Source organism: Calypte anna, chromosome 1 (genome assembly GCF_003957555.1).
Source record: "Calypte anna isolate BGI_N300 chromosome 1, bCalAnn1_v1.p, whole genome shotgun sequence".
NCBI classification, from domain to species: domain Eukaryota; kingdom Metazoa; phylum Chordata; class Aves; order Apodiformes; family Trochilidae; genus Calypte; species Calypte anna.
In genome coordinates, this window is record NC_044244.1 from 181,802,073 (window position 1) to 181,823,611 (window position 21,539).

At 37.6% G+C, this 21,539-nt stretch overlaps 1 protein-coding gene across 1 annotated transcript in view; it reads right to left on the minus strand.

The window, feature by feature from the left end:
- Positions 1–7,529: 7,529 nt before the first annotated feature.
- LOC103536231 (probable ATP-dependent RNA helicase DDX10) overlaps positions 7,530–21,539 on the minus strand; it is a 51,647-nt gene continuing 37,637 nt past the window's right edge. The window contains 2 exon segments of the mRNA XM_030469079.1: positions 7,530–8,016; positions 17,441–17,529. Coding sequence (XP_030324939.1) covers positions 7,530–8,016; positions 17,441–17,529 — 576 coding nt within the window.

The window sequence follows — 21,539 nt, forward strand, 5'->3', positions numbered from 1 at the left end:
GCCAGGACAGATCTTCCCATTTCAGAGACCAAAGAACTTATGCTACTGTAAGGTAAGTAACATCAGCATCATTTGAGATTCCTTTTAACTATTATTCCAATAACTAAAGAAAAAATTGAAAACAACATGCCAACAGTACTTTATGTTATGCTAACACTGTTTCTATGAGATGCTCACACTTGATAGATTCAACCTAAAATTATATTTCAATTCTCCAATAGTTTCCCATTAGAAGAATTTAACAAACTCCTATTTACTTGTTAGTCTCTTCTCAATTTACCCAGAAAATACTCCATTATAGAGGGCTTAACTTTAATCGTTAGCAGCTGTTCTGTATCAGGAAATGTTTTAGAGGAATATTATTTCTCATCAGTGCTTAAAAAGTGTCCAAAGGTAAAACAAAATATGAAGATGCTATTTTCCCAAGCATAAAATATCAGCAGTAACTGAGAAATTTCAAGATTGATTGGTGTCAATGACCACTGAAAAAATTATCTATACTAAAAAGAAAAAAATAATTTTTGAAAATTAAGATAAGTCATTTATGCTTTTACTTTCACACATTAAAATGGGTTGTGAAGGTAGAGCCACAAGAAACAAATATAATATTTCCTTGGCTTGGAGTAAGTGCTCATCTTGAAGCCACAAGAGAAAAAAAAATGACCTGCAGACAGAGTATCTAAAATTCTTCTCTTTTAAGGCTTGCCTTGCTGGGCAAATCAACAGCAAGGGACAGAAATTTCACTCAAGTTCAGTCAGTCAAACTACTGACCCTTCAACTCCCACACCATCTTTTCCAGACCTAAGGGATGCCTTCCAAATCACTTGCACATATGCTAACATTAAGTAACAAAGTGTCTCTAAGCTAAATATTGCCTTAATTTGCATTTGCACATTGCATTTTCAATTTGTATCATATCATTCACCTCCTCCTTAACAGTACTGCATCTTCTCACATTCTTCTGTGTGCAAAAATAAAGTTTCTCTTGCAGGTCAAAGGAATATTTGTTAGAATATCTTTATTCCCAGCTGCTGTCCTCTTAGTATGTCCTCTACTGTCTTTATTCTTCAATGCCATACCCACCTCTTGAATGCAACACTAACAAATGAGTTAAACCACAGGAAGAAGTTACTAGAAGTGGTGTATTTTTAAGCTCTTCAAGTCTACAGACCCAGACTGGATGCTTTTTGAAAGATACACTTAAGCAAAGTTCAACTCTGGTTTAAAATGGACACTGGCAGTACTAGCTATTATTTCCAATAGATATTGATCTGTATTTCCTTCTCAGTGTGCTCATAACATAATCATCATGGCATGAGTACCTCAGACATGCTCCTTTTCTTCCACACCACTAGTGGATAAAACCAATTTTAAAGTCACAGTACCAGCAAGGCTGACTTCTTCTCCAGCTGCCTACCTGCACAGTCTCCCAGCAAGAAGCACATTCAAGACTGCCACAGAAAAATACCATGAAGCAAAATTTTAAACAATGCTTTATGGTCTTGGTCATATACAGGACAGATTTTAGAGGTATTATATTGCCATTTAACTCCTGAAAAAGTTACCTGTGTCATTTGTTTCCCTTTGTGCTACCTCCGCTCAAGGACATCAACACTTCTTCCCATCTGTACCCTTTTCTGAGAGATTTACTAATGCAACCTTATTTTGTTCAGGCATGTTTACCAGACATCTCACTTCTCAAGCACAACAGTATCACTTCACAGTATACAGAACATCTAGGGAGGTAAGGAGCAGGCAAAGCAGACTGTCTTGATCTGGTCAGCATCAGCTGGCTCAAGACTTCCTGCATGGGGAACAAGCACATCCGTAGCTCAGGCAAAGGAGAGGAACCTCCGTGCAACTGGAACAAGTGGATAAGCTCCCACAGGAACAGCATGGTGAAGGTAAAGAAGGATGGAAAGACCTAAGACCCCCACCAGGCTGGCCCAAAGAGATTTATACTTCATTTATTTTTGACTGAAGTAATAGCAGCTGTGGCCTTAATTGTTTTAATTTACTTTCACTCATTCAAAGCAAAGCTTTCAGAGACTTTTATCCCCAGAGGCAGGAGGTTTTTGTTTATCCAAGCTGGAGAGCAGCAAGTCCATCCTGCAGAAGGTAAGGCTCCCTCCCGGCTCTATCTGCCAACACTACAACTCTTCACAGCTGGGACAAATCAAAGTGTCATGGAAACAAGAAGCATCAGCTCCAGGTGGCTCCTGGCCAGTCAGCAGCAGATCACTATTTGAAAACAGTGCACTACAGACATTTTTCCTTTTTTAAGTAGTCTTTAAATTGCAATCTGTATGTTAGTGATACTGTAACAAATTACACAGGACTCATTTTGGCTAATAGATGATGAATCATCATCAAAACAATTTTTTTCCATAACTTCTAAATAATTCCAGCTAAAAATTACACATCTCAGATACAAATTCAGAAATCTGACCAAAAATATTGTTTAAAATGTACATAGGTAGTTTGCTAGCAATACTTACAGTAGCAGTTGTCTGTACCAGAGAAAACATTCACCTTCACGGTGAAGAACAATTCTTGTAATTCTAACTACATACACCCTGTGCTGACATTAATCAGGAGACTCTGATCTGCTTTTATTATTATTTTAGAAAGCAGGATTTCTTTTTAAAATTGGAGATGTATAATTACTAGTAGCATTTCACAATTTTAGCACTCAGCTTCTAGAAAATCACTTATCCAAAAACTACATCATAGTTATTAATACTTCTAAGGCCATCACTAAGCAAGCATTCAGAAATTAATGATTTCAAAGGAAACAGTGGCATTTTAGAATTTACAAATCCTATGGATCCGGAGAATATTGATTACAGCTAATCAGTTTTAATGCAGAGTATTTGGCTCACTCACTCTAATCTATGAAACTGCAGCAATATATTAAAGAAGGCTATAAATCAGTGATTAAGCACAATTAAAACTGAAGGTATTACTGCAGGCTTGAATTACCTACTAGAAGTATTTAACAAATTATAGTTCAGTGAATAATTTTTAAATCATACAGTGCCCTAATATTTCTTAAGACTCAAGACCACACATGTCTCAGCCACTTTGAATCTATTCAATCACAAGACAAAGAATGTCTCATTGCAACATGGATTTGCACCAGATGCTGACACCAGTAAGAAATAGCCTACCCTGCTCTCATTACTCTGCTCTGCACAATCAATCAAAACCATAAAGACCTTCACTAAAGAACATGTTCAAACCTTACATCATTGAAGACAAGTTTCAAAATACCTGAGTGAATATTACTACAGCCACAGACACACTTTGCAAAACAGCTTCCTCTCCTTAGGACAGCAAACCATCTGATGCTTCAGCACCCTCAGCAGAGTGAAGACAACTCGTGCGGCTGCTTCACATGGCACATGGATTTAAGGACTTTTTAGTGTTCCAAGTATGTGATCTACATATCTGACATCTTTCTATGCAGGTTCTTATTTACAAAGGCAACAAAGGTCCAGATGATAGACTGTGAGCATCAAAAGTACCACAGTTCACAATGGTTCAAAAGCACTTAGATATGTAAAATTTTCCACAGAAGCAAAGCCCAGCACATCAGAATTATGTACTCCACAGCTTATGACCCAGGAAGCTAAGATCTGCAGTAATGGCATATACTCACGTAAAATTCCTGATTTAACACTTTATATCCAGATTTTAAACATGATTAAAAATATTTAGGATGACAATTTCATGCTGCACACATACTTTAAGAGATAGGTAGCAGCCATTTATTTGAAATATATATCTTACCACTAGCTCAGACTCCTAATCCCATAGATTTTCAAAATTTCCCAAACATCACAGGGATTGGCAAAAATATCTGGAAGACTGCCTTAAAAGTCTAAGAAACCTAAATACTTACAGTAAATTTTTCATAAACCACACAAGTTCTCAGTAAGTTGCTAAAAAATTAATTAATCTAAAGCTGGATGTGGAGCAAACAGAAGGGTGCTAAAGCACCTAACCTGAAAGAGGAATGAAGAAAGATTAAAACAGTAAATGATCTACAGACACTGAGTTTACCCTAGTTCATGTGTTTTCACAAAGGACTGTCTGAAAAGCCATTGTTACAAGCCATGAATGTTCCACATAAAAATAATAAAGCCAGGGAAAGAACATTCCTGCAAAACTGGGGAGCAAAATTTGCCTGATAACACAAAGAAATGTTTTTGCTGTGTCTGCATAGGTTACAGAACAAGAAGATTTTTTAAAATTACACAGAATACATAACTGGACATCACAGGCATTGTCAAAAAACAGGGTTTTGTTAGAATCAATTTGCTGAAATTGCATGGAAAGAGAAAATTATTGGTTCAAAATTTCCCATCCACTCTGTGGAATGCATTCTGTGTTGGTTGCAGTGCACACAAGAAGTTGATGTCACTGTCCAGCAGTGACAGGTTTTATTTCCACTTACAGCTGATACAATACATTTTTTCATATTTTTTCACAAGCCTGGATTCTTTAAGAACTTTGGCTAATATCCAAACATAGGCCTACTTCACTTGTATGCAAATATTTTGTACTTCATATAAATCATTACTTGCTGTTAATTCAACTAGAAATACATAAGCATACTGTTATACTCAGCTGAGAACCTAGGGCACTTGCATTCTGTAGGAAGGAGAATCTATGGTATATAATGCATCACAGTATTAACTACTATTTAATTTAAAAATAAATAACTTCTATATTTTCTGGGCCAGAACACTAGTTATGTCACATGTCTCCAAAGAATAATGCTCCTTTTACAGCTAGTGGGCTATCTGCAGCAGCTTTCTTCTCTTATCCACAACACACTGCTACAGCAGAAGCAGAGAAAGCTGACACTAAGTGAAAAATCAGCCACTACCAGAGTCAGATCCCTTGCTCCTTTGCTTCTTCCCTCCTCTGACTATTTTCTATCTTGACATCCCCTGAAAAGCACCAACAAGACAAAGTCACCCATTTAAAATTAACTAATATGAAAGCATAAAAAGAGATTGTCAGAGCTGGTAAAAGAAATTAGAAAATATTTCACACAGAAAAAGCAGTATATAAGCACAAGACTGGCAAAAATCTCTCTCATTACATAGAACAAGAGAGAAATCTCATTCAGAAGGAAAAGCCAATATAAGCAATAAAATCAAGACTTATCACATCTCTGAAAATTAATTTGTATTTTCGTGCAGAGTATCAGGCTTTCTTCTCAACATCACAAAAGAAAATTCTGGAGAACTATGTCCTTGTCTTGGTACATGTGAAATGATGTTTTCTTAATCCATTTTGTGTGCAAAGTCCACATTATAACCAGCTATCTCTGTGCTTCTTGTATAGAGTCACCCATCATTTCTAGTTAGAGACATTTATTCTTGTCCATTATTTCCTGGTTTTATAAACATGTACAAATCCTTGTCTGGATATTTATCTGAGAAGTGTCAGAAAATTTCATTGTATTTAGTATTATTGGATTTCAAGGCAAGCTAGCTAGCTGAGACAGAATCATTACATAGAAAATTTCCCTCCATAGCCACATTATTCAAACCACAGCCTCTTTAAGAGTCCAGACTAACTCCAATTACCATGCAAATACTATCTAAGGCAGCCCTTTGTACACTTATGCTTACTACAGTGTTCCAAGCAGGCACTAAATAGTCTGCTCAAAAATTTTTAGGAGTCCATAGAAGACAAGGAGGAGAGAGTCGAGTCACAGGAATGATAAGAATTCTTTAGTTTAATATTCTCTTCCCTAAACCAGAAAATTCAATAGAAGAAAGTAAGTCTAACAGTGTCAGACAATATGTCTGACAAGATGACTAAAATTCAAGTATAAAAAAACCAGACAACAATGTTAACACAACAGCTAAATACTGCTTAGCTGCTAATGGCTCTGTGCATATAGATGACCTCCTTTTTATGCATCAGAACACTCTCCCAAGAGTTATATCACCAGCTAAAAATCCAAGTTCAAATCACTTACTGCAGTTTATCAACACTGAACCACAGAAAATAACATCTGACTTACCTGAGCATAAAATAGATGTACATGCTAGAAAACTGTTAAAAGGTCAGGTTACAAATTACTGTATAAATCCCTCTCACTTTTAATAAAATTTCTCTTGTTCATTCTTTTATGTCAAAGATCCTCTGTTTACCATTTCCTGGACAAAGTTTTCCAACATACAAAAACAATATGAAATTGCCTGTGTATTTCAGCACAGAAAATTGTGGGAGCAATATGAAAGCTGTAGGAACATAAGTCTTTAACTGAAGCAGAAATGTTTTATATCACTTTATTTGTAAAACATAGATTTCATTTCTACATGAAACTAGAAATTATTAATAAATATAAGCTACTGGCAGAGAGTGGCTGAGCTGGGGCAGGACAGCTGGCAGAACCCATGGTTCTCAGACGAGATGGCAACCTGCAGCAGCATCCTCATAGCAAAGGAGAGAGCAGGCAGTGCCCAGGTTACTGTGCAACTGCTTATCCTCCACACAGGGAGATAAATCTGCACTTCACCAAGTACTGAAGGAAAGATACTGCTTATAAATGCAACTAGTGGGCTGATTAGCATAAGTACATGCAAAGTGCCCTGTACTGTTAAATAACAGCACAAAAAAAGAAAGATTTAAAATACCAGTTGTAAAATGAAATGCTTTGCTTAACAGTAAGCTCCCCTTACAGACATCTAAGTTCAGAAAAACATGTTGCTGAACCAGATGGCTATTTCACTTGGATCACTTTACTACAGCAACAGAGCTGCTAGATAGCAAAGGATACACAAAAAATTCACAATTCCTACATACCAAATGTGCTTTATAGAAATACTTCTTAAAAGCCACAAAACCACCCTTACTACAACACTATTTAAAGATTAAATGGAAGCCACATTTTGCAGAACACTAAGCACAGAGAAATCCTGGATTATTAATCTTGTCACCAAGGAAATTAAAGATCTACATGAATACTTTCAATAAGCCTTTATAACCATGCTTTAAAACAAGCACACACTCTCTCTCAGATACTGCCTCAGTTCCTAGTAGCAAAGTAAATAGTCTGCTGAAAGTAAAAATCATGGTTTGATGGTTATGTTATTGTAAAGATCCTTTGTTACAATTTGTATCAGGAATCTTATCATGTATTGCAATTTGGTTCCTAGGACCATAAGGTGTGGTACAGCATCAAAATTCTGACTGAAAGCAGCAGTTATTTAGGGATCTAGAAGCAAACCAGCGATCTATAAAATTAAAACTATCAGAATTTCCCAGGTATTTGTTATTCAAAAGTTAAAGCACCTACAAGGATATTTGTTATACAAATAAAATTATTTTATGTTAATAACATAAATTGATAAAAGCATAAGTAATACCACTTATCTTTTGGGAGCAATTCTGAGCTCTGATATATATGGACAACCCATCTGACCTTGAGCAAGTATTCTGCTAAGAGCAGAAACTTTCTTTTTTCTTCTTCTTACTTGTTAGTATGTCCAATACAAAACCATTAAGATTCATGAGCCTTACTCTAAAGAGCACTTACCGGTGCAGGATTATCTTCAGCTTCCACACCAAAAACATTCCGACGTTTCACTGTCAGCAAATCAAGATCTTTAGTATCATCATCATCATCATCATCATCATCTTCAAAGAACTGTCCGGAGTTTGGGTCTGGCACCCTGCTTGTTGCTGGAACTTCTTTTTCTTCCTCCTCCTCAGATACCTCTTCTGATTCATCTTCAGAATTATCACTCTCTTCAGCACCTTCACTGGAAGCTGAACAGTTCTCAGTCTCCTTCACTTTTGTTTTGTCGTTAACAGACACCTTTCCACTGACATCAGTTCTGCATTTCTCCTTTTTCATCAAGGAGAGGGTATTCTCGTTTTGCTCTGCCTTCAAGAGATCTGTCCCACCAGCTGCCTCATTCACACATTGCTTTCTCTGAACCTTTTGAAGAAATCTCACACGAGGTGCCATTGCAAGACCGAGTGACCTAAAGCATGGAATTAAAAACATCAATTCATCTGAAAAGCAGATACACAAATTTTACTAAGTTAGAAGCTCTCATCAGTTGCTGAAGTGATTCAGTTTTACTTATGGAAATTCATATTAATTCATTCTGACTTATGTATTTGTAAAACAGTACTTGGCCTACAACAGGACACATTAGCTTGAAAAATGCAAGTGAACATTGGGAGAGGAAAGAACACAGAATAAACAAAAACTCTCAAGAAGACTTCAAAATCCTCCCCGGAAAGAAAGCAAAAAAAGAACCTGAAAAGCTGTAGACAAGAGCAAATTATCTGTGACTCACAGTAAAACATGTTGAAACAAACACCAATGTAATTCAGTATTGAAGACACATGGATGTCATGACAAGGACTGAGACAGCACTGATCTCCCTGTCAGAGTCCTTCACTACTAAAAGTCCACCCAGAACATTACCCCCACCCTCTCATAGTGATGGAGAGATTAAAAGAACAAAAACAGTATGGATAAATTATGAATTGCAGAAAAAGCTAAGGGAAATATTTCTCCCTCAAAGGAAATCTCACCCACCTGCATCTGTCTACAGCAAGGCTTTAGCTTCTTGGCATATGAAACCAGTAGTGCCAACAATACGATTATTTTACCCAGTTATTCAGGACAATTCAAAGTTACACTAATACTCTAAATGTGAAGGGAAAAAAAATAGCCAAAAAGCAAATATACTGTATAGCAACACTGGAAAGAACTGCGTGAGAAAGGATACCGTCTCCACCAGATTGTTTGACTTCAGTAAACTTTGTAATTTTCTGCTATTATTCTACCTGACCCTGTCAAATCCGAATTAAAAAAGTTATTTAAGTTTCTTTTTGAGCTCATGAACCTGCTTATTCATGAAAAAAAATTGGGGAACATCTGTATTGTGCAAGGAATACACAGAGACCACAGAAACATTTAAAAACACAAAATGCAGAATTAGATACTGTAGTTCGTAATACCCCAGGCTTGTATGTACACTTAATGAAAGAGTTAAGTATTTCACCAAATTAATTACTGTTCTTCTACTGGCAATTAGCAGCAATAATAAATGACAGAAACCACAGAAAGTTAGGGGCTAGAAGGGAACATGAAGGATCAGAGTCCAACCCCCCCCCCCTGCCAGAGCAGGATCACCTACAGGAGGTCACATAGGAACCAGGTAGGTTTTGAACATCTCCAGAGAAGGAGATTCCTGTTCCAGTGCTCTCAGTGAAAAAGTCTGTCCTTTTATTTATGTGAACCTCCTATGCTCCAGCTTGTACCTGTTGCCCCTTGTCCCATCATTGGACATTACTGAGAAGAGCCTGGCTCCATCCCCCTGACACTCACCTTTTACATGTTTATAAACTTTAATGAGGTCACCCCTCATTCTTCCCTCTTGTGAAGAGACCCAACTCCTTCAGACTTTCCTCGAAATAGATTTTCCCTTAATCATCTGTGAGGCTCTGCACTGGACTCTTTCAAGCAGTTCCCTGTCCTTCTTGAACTAAGGGGCCCAGAACTGGACACAATATTCCAGATGTGGCCTCACCAGGGCAGAGTAGAGGGGCAGGAGAACCTCTCTCAACCTACCAACCACCCCCCCCTTCTAATGCACCCCCAGGATGCCATTGGCCTTCTTGGCCACAAGGGCACATTGCTGGCTCATGGTCCTTTTTTCACCCAGTACCACCCCCATGTCCCTCATTCTTTGCTCTCCAACAGCTCAGTCCCCAGCCTGTACTGGTACCTGAGGTTGTTCTTTACCATATGCAAGACTCAACACTTTTCCCTTGTTGTAATTCATTAAATATCTCCCTGCCCAACTCTCCAGCCTGGCTAGGTCCCTCAGAATGGTAGCACAACCTTCTGGGGTGTCAGCCACTCTTCCCAGCTTTGTGTCATCAGCAAACTTGCTGAGAAGACAAGCCACAATTTTATGAAAAAAAAAAACAAAAGCCCAAAGGATGTTTTTATCCACTGTATCTTGCTCACTTATTGACAGTGCACTCCTGAGAGGATAACAAAACAAATTTGGAAACTGAAATTGAAGGAACAAGCAATCTTAAACTTGTTTTAGTCTCTGACAGGTAACACTAATTACCTCTGTAATGAAGCTATGTGTTAAAGTTTGGCCTATTGACTAACTGAAAAGAAAATAACAAACAAAGCAGATGTAACACTTCACCGTAGCAGCTGGAGGAGATTCAAACTGTAATTGGGCCTTGACACCAGGCACTGTAAAACACATCTAGATTGCTGCAGTGTCAATGGATGTGCAATTTCTGGCAAGGGGACTGAAGTAGAAAAAAAAATAATTTGCAAGAGTAACACTTTTTTGCCTTTTCACATTGGATAACATTATTCTACATAGTATTTGCTGTCAAATGTTGCAACTGCACAGTCTGTGTTCTTTCTCATGCAGACAGACACCAAGTACACAGGGTTGCAAACCCTGATTTTATCACAGCTTCCTTTCTATGTCTCCAGAGCTAGTATCAAGGGTTTCTGTCTACAGGAAAAGTTAAAAAAATGCATCAGAAAGAGCTGCCTATGATGTGGAAGAGACTTAACCACAGCTTTTCTCATTCAAACATGAAATCTCACCTGCCAGATTGCAGTTCTGCACTGGTGACTTAATTTTATTCAATTATTAAAGTAAGAATTAGTTAGCATTTGACAATTTTTCTACATTGCTGAACAGCTCTACCAAAACAGAGCAGTGCTATCAGAATTCAAATGACATCTGCAACAAGTTTTGGGCCCCTGATTACAATGACACCAAGGTTCTGGAGCATGTCCAAAGCAGCAATAAAGCTGGTGAAGGCTCTGGAGAGCAAGTCGTGTGAGGAGAGGCTGAAGGAACAGGGATTGTATAGTCTGGCAAAAGGGAGGTCTGAGAGGGAGCTTTATCTCTCCCAGTTACTACCTGACAGGAAGTTGCACTGAGGTGGGAGTCAGTCTCTTAACTAACAAAAGCTAGGAAAAAACAGCCTCAAGTTACACCAGAGGAAGTTTAAATTGGATAACAGGAAGAATTTCTTTACTGTATGGGTTGTCAGGCACTGGAACAGACCGACCAAGAAAGTGGTTGAGTCACCATCCCTAGATGTATTTAGAAGATGTATAGGTGTGGTGCCTGGGAACATGGTTTAGTAGTGGATGTGGCAGAGCTACATTAATGGCTGTGCTTGCATAAAAACAATTCTATGATTCTGTGATACAGCCCTCAGACTTGAGGGAGACAGCAGATATCAAGGTCAAATTTGGTATGAAAGTAACAATAGATAAGCTTAAATAAAGTTGTGCGCAAACAACTGCCAAACACTTCATTACCTAACTTCTCAAAGATGTGTAATATTTTGGCTGCTCCTCATCTTTCCCATAGTATATTCCAAACAGAGAACAATTTGGGACCAATACATTCTACAACTGCAAAGGTTTCCTCACATTGTTAGATCCGACAGTTTCATTAAAATTTATTTCTTATTCATTTGGCAAATCTAGCATTCAGTCATACTAAAATATGAGCCAGCACCGTGCCCAGGTGGCCAAGAAGCCCAGTGGCATCCTGGCTTGTGTCAGAAATTGTGTGACCAGCAGGACCAGGGAAGTGATCCTGACCCTGCACCCAGCATTGGTGAGGCCACACCTTGAGTACTGTGTCCAGTTTTGGGCACCTCAACACAAAAAGGACATTGAGGTGTTGGAGCAAGTCCAGACAAAGCTCATGAAGGGTTTGGAAAACATCCCCTACGAGGAGCGACTGAGGGTGTTGGGGCTGTATAGTCTGGGGAAAGGGAGGCTGTGGGGAGACCTTATCACTCTTTACCAACACCTGAGAGGAGGTTGTAGTGACAGTGGGGTTGGTTTCTTCTCCCTGGTGGCAGATGCCAGGACAAGGGGAAAGGACTTCAAGTTGCACACGGGGAGATTTGGGGTGGATATCAGGAGAAACTTCTTTACAGAAAGGGTTGTTAATCACTGGAACAGTCTCCCCAGGGAGGTGGTTGAGTCTCCATCCCTGAATATGTTTAAAAATCACCTGGATGTGGTGCCTGGGGACATGGCTTAGTAGTGGGTCAGCAAGAATAGGGTAATAGGGTTAGGACAAGGCTCGACTCAATGATCCTGAAGGTCTTTTCCAGCCTAAGCAATTCTATGATTCTATTAAGAAAACTGAATATAGGAGCCAGTGTTCCTTTCTCTCAACTAGAAAGGGTAACATTAGTTTTCATTAATTCATTAGATGCCACTCAGAACACAATCCTACTCTGATTGAAGTTACAGCTACTCTTTCATTTTAGAGCTCGTATTTCATGCACTCTAATGGAATAAGAAATGTGCAAGCTTTTTCCATACAGACAAAAAGCAGATAATTTATTTAGTAAGATTTCATAAATTCTAGCACAGAACACTAAAAACATGCTAACACCACAGTGTAATTCTCAGACTTCAATAGCCTTTAAACGGCAACCCAAGTTCCACTGACAAAAAACACCAATCCTCTTCCATATTTTGGTGTCAAATGCAATGACTTCTTGGAAGCAAATAGAAAGACATTTTAAATTAGTTTCTAAAGGCAATACTGAAACCAGTGACTTATTTTGCTACTATAAGTGAAAGTAGAGATAAAAGTTTGATTCATCAACAGAAACTCAGGCAGCCAGACATCCATTTTCCCTAACACTGCACAGGGAATGTGCAGAACTAACTGAACAGAACACCTACAACAAGTACCTACTTTGTTTTACAAAAGGTACCTCCTTGAATTCAAAGCAAGCTGACAAAGATTTTCAGGAACTAAGTTGAAAGAGTAAAACTCCAGACAAATAACACCATAAGGCTTTATGAAGAATACCACTTTTCTTTGCTCTTGAACAAGGAAGATCAATCATTAGTAAGTATTTTTAAAGTAATTCAAATCAATGGCATAACAGACTTACAATACTACCTTTTCTGAGGTTCACTAATTATACTAAAGAAAGATCTTTATTACGTCTTTAGATATAGAGTATGTTTACATTAACACAGTATTTTCACTATGAATTGGTTGAAAAGCTGGGCATCTCTCAACTCTTTGAAGAGACAGAATCTTAAACACTTTGCACAAAACAAATTAAACATTCAAGACAAGAACAGTATTTTAAGTGCCACAGGAGCTGCTAATTTACAGTTAGAAATTTTCCATTCCTTTTTGAAATATGAGCCACCTGTAAAGAATCTGAGGACACTTCTGCAAAACAGAATTCTGCACAACAATTTTACACAAGTTAGTGCTTTATTCTGCTATTAAGTTACTATATTTACTGATTATAAGATATATTTAGCAACTTCTCCAAAATTATCTATCTCCAACATTATAACACAGCACAGTGATTTCTTTTACTGTAGAACAGGTTCAGACAAAGATCTAAAATAATCTGATAAAGGTTAAATACTCCCAGAAGCTATTCCAAGAAGAAATGCATATTGTTTGCCTTGCAATATATGCTACACCTACATTTAACATGTTTTCTGAAGACAGAATGAGCAACAATTTGAAAACAGGAGAAATCAAATTAATTGAAGTGACAGGCTTTCCAGATGGTCCAACTAATAACTTAAATGAACAGAGAAACTGGTTTTGATGTGTTATTTATTTTACTAGCCATCTTTGTCCTTCTAAATGAAGAAGCTGAAGTACTGCATGGTACTCTACTAAAAACAATGAGGGCCAAGCTAGTCAAGAGTTTATGGGTTAGGATCAAAGAGAAGGCCAAAGAAGGTGTCATTAGAATCCACTCACTTAGAAGACAAAACGTAGGCTTCATTTACAAAAGTAATAGGAGCATGCATACTGCAGTTGCAGGCCTTGGTGTTAAGGGTACGTGACCCGTCTTGATTCCTGCTCAAAGAGCAACACAGCAGAGCACAAGCAACAGAGATTTCAAAAGTGCATTAAAGACCATTTCTCCAAGTCAGCTGGAGGATTATTCAGCTCTGAGAGGCACTCTATTGGAACTGCTACTCATGCATATGCAAGTAGGACATTTAGTTCTAAGGTGACTGAAGATCAGTAGCAGGCTTGGCTGCAGAAGGAGAAAAGGCAGTGCAGGATCCTAGAAGAAATGAAGATGATGACTAAGCAAATGATGACTCCTAGAGAAGAGACTGAAGCCTGTTCAGAGATCTGTATGGCAGGATCACAAAGCTCAGAAGCTTAAAGTAGCAGGCTTAGAGAGGGACAGCTGGAGCTCCAGGTGGTTCAGGGGGAGATGCATGAGAAATGCTCAAACTCTATAGAACAAAGAGAATTATGAGGCCTGCATAAATAACATCATACAAGGCTGAGATTAACTAGGTAAAAGCATGAGAAATACTAGGTCTGGTTACAGGTAGATGAAGACTAGAAACAACTGGAAAAAAGTAATGAGGAGGAGGCCTTCTAGTTGGAATGATACTGGGGTCTACAAAAGGAAGTACAAGGGCAGCAAGAAGGGTGAAGAACCACCAGAGGGATGACAAGATGTGCAAAGCCTGTGATGGGCACTGCCTGGGGGATGTGGCAGGCAGCCTTGCACTTGCTCATCGGCATCTGAAGCAAGATAACAAATTCAACTCTCTGCCCTAACCACACAGTAAGGATCAGGTCTAGATCCACAGCCAGGGATCTGAGATAAGAGTGCAGTGGCTGCTTTCCCTGGTCAGGGAGAGGATAGACAGATGTGGACAGATAGATCATGTATCCTGGCATCATCCACTTCAGACCTGACAGCATCTCTTGCTGCCTGTTCCTTTATAACACTGATCCGAAAGCAACACATGCAAAATTAGCTGGGTACTAAGTTGTGTATATGAGACACTTCCCAAATAACTTGACTTCAACTTGCTTTATTTATTCCCAGTGTATCAGTACACGGCTATACAGAGAAAAAATAAGCTGCATTGCCTCTGAAGACATGACAGAAGTCACACAGGAAGACTAATCTGTGATTACCATGTCCTTCCAGTGCACTTGCCTGTTAAGATCTGTCTCTGGAGAATGATATATGTATGTTAGCATTCACCAAAATAAAGTGCCTGAGAAGTAAAAGTATTTTAGACACCTGTCTCTTCTTTACCTTGTCAATCTTTTAGAAGGGTAGCCTAACTAATTATTCCTTTCCACTCTGTTGTTTGTTTTTGCTTTCTTACGTGTTCAAAGCTGTCCCTTGTAATGAAAAGATAAATTTCTCTTTTATGCAAGAATTGAGGTTGTCCTTCACCAAACTTAAAAGGCTGACAACGTTAATACAAAGTCTGTGCAAGTCTTTGTCCAGCAAATTATTCTTGATAGCAATTTGCAATGACAGAATAATGGAGAGAATACTGACCTACCATAGCTTAAAAGTGATCAGTCTCCAGCACACATGTGCATAAACCCACATACAGACACTTTTAATTTATATATATTTTCTGGATATAAAATAATTTTATATAACATAGAAAGAATTTTTTATAATATATAAAAATAAAAAAGGCTACAGATTTTCTGCAGACTCAATCAACAGAAAGAATCTTCAGTACACAGACATGCCAGGCAAGAGACCAATGGGGAAAGTGGGCAACAGCCTGAGAGAACAAAATGCAAACCTGACAGGGACATTAAGCAGCTTATTTTCTCTGCAGGAGTTTTAGTGGAGTAACACCTATCATGCTAGCAGTAAATCTCCACAGAATGGCTGAATACTTTTGGAGAATGCACACAAGATAAAAGGAAGCAAAGATTCTCATTCTAGGTTTGCCATGATTTTGCACACAGAACATAAACCAAGGTTGCTTCTGAATGCAGAATTCAAACATTGCAGACTTTGAGGGCCTTTCACATAAATTAAGCTGACTAATCCACTGTATCAGTGATGTGCACTGAATTCAAAGCCAGGGGACTGTGGGGTGTATTTAAGTAGACTAACAGTCTGGAGAGTGGGGATAAAGAGTGCCAACAAACTGTTCATTTAGAACAGAATCTCCAAATTAACTCCCAGATTTATTATCTTCTGACTTTTTGATTATGCTTCTATGTATTTTACAGTCTTGACTAAACCTCTTCTGCTCTCTCCAAATAGCTGCTTTATACCATTTTTATATGGGAATGACTTATTAGTAACTTCACAAAGCTGGGATTAGAATTGACATCTATGAAGGACAAAAGCCTGGCACAGAGGCCTGAGAACAGAACTGTAGCCTACTTGTTCACATCACTATCAGGTACTAGATGTCACACCATGCTAAAATACAGGAAGAGCCACTGGGATTCCAAAAATTCAGCATTAGAATCATCTGTCAGTTGCTTTCTTAACACACTGGTTAAATTTGTGTGGTCATCCCTCTTAGTCCTCACCTTCTGCCACTACTCCTTATACTCAGCATACCAAGGCCTACAATAAAGTTTTAAAGGTGAGGTGCTACCAGAACACACAGATGAAGGGGCAGACAATACATATAGTGAAATTTTTCAAGTTTCAGCTAGTTCTTCTCAAAAAGTCGTCAGTACATAAAGTAAGAAAGCATCTTTTGTAATAGGCTTATGTACCTTAAAAAACAATCATGTTAATTGAAGCAGAGCACAGAAGACCAGGTGTTCTACAGTCCAGTAATTTGTCACATTTTAGCTCATTATGCGTGTGCTGACAAGTTAGAAGAATTAAGTCTCCTCTGTATAAAATTACAGAGACAGAATTAATTTACCATGCATCTTTGAACACCTTCCTACTCCCTTCTGACTATCCTATGTCCCGTGAGATCATTCAAAAACTTCATGTCTTAAAACAATCTCAGATGGTTGTCATCTGTAAAGTCAACCTGTCAAAATTAATTTTCCTCCCATACAAAATATGGAATGGTTCATAGGTATGTACAAAAACAGACGTGGTAAAATAGATATTACTCAGTCCAGTGCAGATGTTTCATCTTTTACCAAGAAGACTGAATCTTCTGTGAAGTAATTTATGTCCAAGGAGCAATGTCCCAACCACACTCAAAATGAGACTGCAATATATCATCATTAGATACTGCTGTTTCTTTTAAAATAACTCACTTTACAGGTTGATACTGAGTCATGAGGCTGAAGGGCAAATCCAAAAAAATCTCCTAACACAAATGCATTGTTCTCTATCCTTTCACTTCACAAGTTTTTCTTCTATTGTATATGCAACTTCTGTCTCACAATCCTAATGCTGCAAGTTATTTCTCTCTGTGGAGATCCATTGTTTTTACACATTATTTCTATTTAGAATGTCTTTGAAAACATGCAAAAGCACAAGATAAATATAAAACTGTAACTACAATATAAGACTGTTCAATTCTATGTGCTAACATAGGTACTTAAATCTATCATATGCTTCAAAATTCCTCGCTACACAGTTTTCACTTTGCAAGTTGATTATACTTACAGGGCATATTCTGCCAGAGGCAATTTGAAAACATCAAATACTTCTTTGTTCTTCATTAAGTAAACTGAACGCAAGTAGGACACAAAACACTGAAAGAAAAATAAAAATATTTAACAAAACAAAATAATTCAATGACAACATGTGCAATTAACATTGTTGCTCTAAACACAAAAGAGGATTTCACTATGGTGGTCTAACATTGATTTCAGACTGAAATTTTTTTACAGAATACACACCAAGGTATCAAGTATTCAAATAGGTCCTACAATGCACACTAATTGGCTGAATTTCCCAATGATATATCATGCTATTTTCCCTATGAAAAAAAAAAAAAGCATGACAGATTAGTCAGAAGGAAACATCACTGATTCAATATCTTTCTCTCCCAGCTTTTCTGAATGTTGCTATGCTATTTTGTTACCTGAATTATGTGGAAGCAGGAACAGCGTGGTGTTATCAATCTGAGGTGTCCTGATTTAAGATGAGAGACTAACAGAAAGTGATTCAACTCAATGTAGCTGCCTTTCACTGTGGCCCAAGATAATTCGTTTTACTTCACATTTGTCACTACATGCCTGAAAGTCAATGAATGCAACTCAGAAGACCAACACAAATTCACTAGAACACATCTACTAAGACCAGTCCAAGGCTGAAGTTTTAATTAATCCCAGACTGTCACTGAGAAAACTGCATAACAAATCTTCATCTTGCATTTTCCCTTCATCCTTCCCAAAAGGAAACAAAAAGGAAACATTTTTCTCATGTTTCTTTTAAATGGTCTATTCCTGCCTAGCAGCAGCATTATAAATACTGAAATATCTTACGTACCAGAAAAAGTGCTTCGCTTTTGTTGCTCATAACCTGATTTCTAACACATGCCAGAACTCCTACCACAAGGCTTAAACCAGCAAAAATGAGTATCAATAGCAAATTGAGCTCATAGGGTTTTATTCAAGAACACTATAATCAAATTCATCTGTTATAATCACACTGTTGTGCTGTGTATAGGTGCCTGCATCAGGAGAAAATTATTGTATTAATAATTCATGCAGTATTTTAAAAGAAATAAAAAAAATCTATTTCTTGTTAACCTGAGATGTAGGAGGAAAAGACCCAACCATTAAGAGCGTTGATTTCTTATGGGAATTCTTTAAATGCTTATAAGAGAAAAAGCATTTCCAAAGGTGAAAAAGAGATTACACAGTAAGTTAAGCAGTGACATAAAGCCATGGTTTTCCCCTTGGCAAAATGAAATAAAAACTACTAATTGTAAGATTTGTCGAGCTAAAAGATAAACTTTTCAAGCTGTCCAGCACTTCATTATGGAAGTAAATTCTCACTTGCTAACTTCTGGGTAAAGTTTCCTGCCTTTCCATTAACTTTAGCAGTGCAAAGTGATAGCACAAGCCATTCAGATGCTTCCAAGAATGAGGTGTGAAATAAAACACGTTCGCTCTCATTAAATGAATTACCATTTCACAAAGATAACTACAACCTTTAGGAAAAGGCTTCAAATTTGACAGATCTCATTAATCTATTGCTATCTAGCAACCAGCAATAAAACTAAATGACAAAGCCTGGTTTTTTCTCTACAGGGACAAATGGAAAAAAGCAGGTTAAATAAGAAGTATCTGTTCTGTGATTCTGAGGGCTGCAGATCTGAAGATCTACATGAATCACTACATGCCACAGGGCAGCAAGCTCATTCTGCCTGCTGCATCATCTATAAAGCCATCCACTTACACTAGAAACTCTTTAGTACACATGGTCTAGAAATTAATAAATGGGGCAGAATATATTATATTAATAAATTAATAAATAAGGAGCAGAAAGATAGACCTTTTGCACATGTATCAAGCCCTACAACAACTAAGAATGAACAAGCAAGCAAATGCCAGATGTTCTAACTCACATTTAGCAGCCCTCAACAGGGTTCAGCTCACTGAGACTTAAAACAATTTTTCAAGTTTGTCATGAACTGTATGCAGGATGTTACTGCTCTATATTCAAAGAAAAGGGCATCTAATTAAGGTAAAAGGCTTTAAAGATCATTCATCTGTAAAATAATGATGATTAAACTCTTCAGCTGACCTCATATTCTATTATTTTAGGCACTGTGAATTCTTCCAGCAAAAGATATTCCCTACTCCAAGAGCTTACACCCAAACTAGACAAGCTAGTTAAAATATAGAAGAATTGCTATACTTTGCAAGATGAGAAAAGAAGTCCAGAAAGAGCAAATTACTTAGTTTCTTTTGAATTTTATTCAGTTCTCCCAAGATCTGACCACTGCACACAGACTGGAGAGCTCAGGCAGAACAGGTTTTGTCAGATTCACCTTTTTCCTGCTTTTACCTATTGGTGCTGTCCACTGCTCATTTTGGTGTTTCAATACCACTTTAAAGGTTGTTTGGTGTTTTGTTTTTTTTTTAAGAAATAAACACTACAAAAATACTAATTAATTAACTTAATACCATTATGAAAAATGTTAAGATTGGGCATCATAAACATACCACAGCTCTATTACAATAGTAGCTGAAGGCCCCCAAACCCATCTGAGATTATTTTACAACTACTAATAATACATAAGGCAACAAGTACTATGCTCTATTAATTTGCTAAATTTAAATTTTGATTTATTGATGTATTTTTGATTGGAGTTTTCAAATATTAAAACACACACGATTCAATTTAAGTGCTGTTTTGACAGAATTCCAAGTAACAGAGCTGAACTGGAATCTCAGGCTATAACACCCTGCAGGTCCCTGTGGGGGTGATGAAAAATTAATGGACAGACATCAGTGCCCCAGAACCCCCCACCACAGTAACATTCAAACCAGGAAGAAAACCACATTCTTTTTTAAACTGTTTTTCAGAGCTCAATGAATTGACATATTGAATATTAAAGTAAAAGGAAATTCCAAAAGGAGGCATTGGTCTGTAAGAGGAACTGCAAAGTTTCCAAAGGAGCCCCAGTATGATTCATGCTCTTTCTTTCCAAGCAACATTAGAGGAACCATTCCCTATCATGAAGTTTGCTGAAGCACTTAGTGATCAAGAATTTTTTATATTTTTTTTTTAAAAAGCATCTTGAAATAAATCAACAAGCTTAGAGAATGCAATCACTTAGACCTCATGCCTTCAACACAAATAAGCTTATCCTATCTGAACTTCTGTGCACAGCTGTGCTGTTTCACTGCTATCAGATCCATTCAGGAAAGGAATTTCTTTCTTATAAATGTCAAGACTTTGGCAGCTTGCAACAGACAAGCTAGACAGCAAAACACCCATGCCTTTGAGAAATCCAGCATTCCAGATAAAGACCTAAGGTCAGGATTTCACTTGCATTATTTTTATCATTTCATTCCAGTTAACACATAAGACTACTGGGGCACATCTGAATAATATGCCTGAACACTCATATTTAAATATTATCAAGGAGGGACACTTCTTTGATAAACCACCTGCCTATACTTCAAGACTTAAACCACTGAATACATACAGCCTGTCTGTAAGATGACATTGCACTGCATCCATAAATTAAATATAGCAACAAAATGGCTTGAAAAGATAATTTAATGGCAATTTCAAATTTTATTTAATTTTTTATCTGTAACACTGACTGGCAGCCCATGTTTGATTTTGTTCTTGTACTATTTTGAAACTTTATCATAATTTTATTTTGCCCAACTCAGAATGCTCTTTCTTTGCTTCTTAAAAAGCCAAAGCCAGAAAAAGAATATTAGTATTTTCATTTCAAATGATGCTGGCTTCCTCCTACTCCCCTCCTCCCCAACCAGCTGCTCTGTCACTTCTGATACAAATTAGTGCAATTGCAACTTCCTGTGGCAGTTGCAGATGATCATAACATGTCACTCCTACATCTGTCCTGTGCAACGTTAGGATGAAGCTCACCCTGATATTCCACACACTTCAAGTAACACTTTGTGAACTACAAAAACCTGGGATATCTAAACTCTCACCAAGTTCCTCAGGCACTTTGATAAAGAGTCCTTCTTTAGGAAAGAAAGAATGACAAACCTCTGACCCAGTGTCTACTGCAGGCATCCAAGCCAGGCTCCATCACACAGGCTACCTT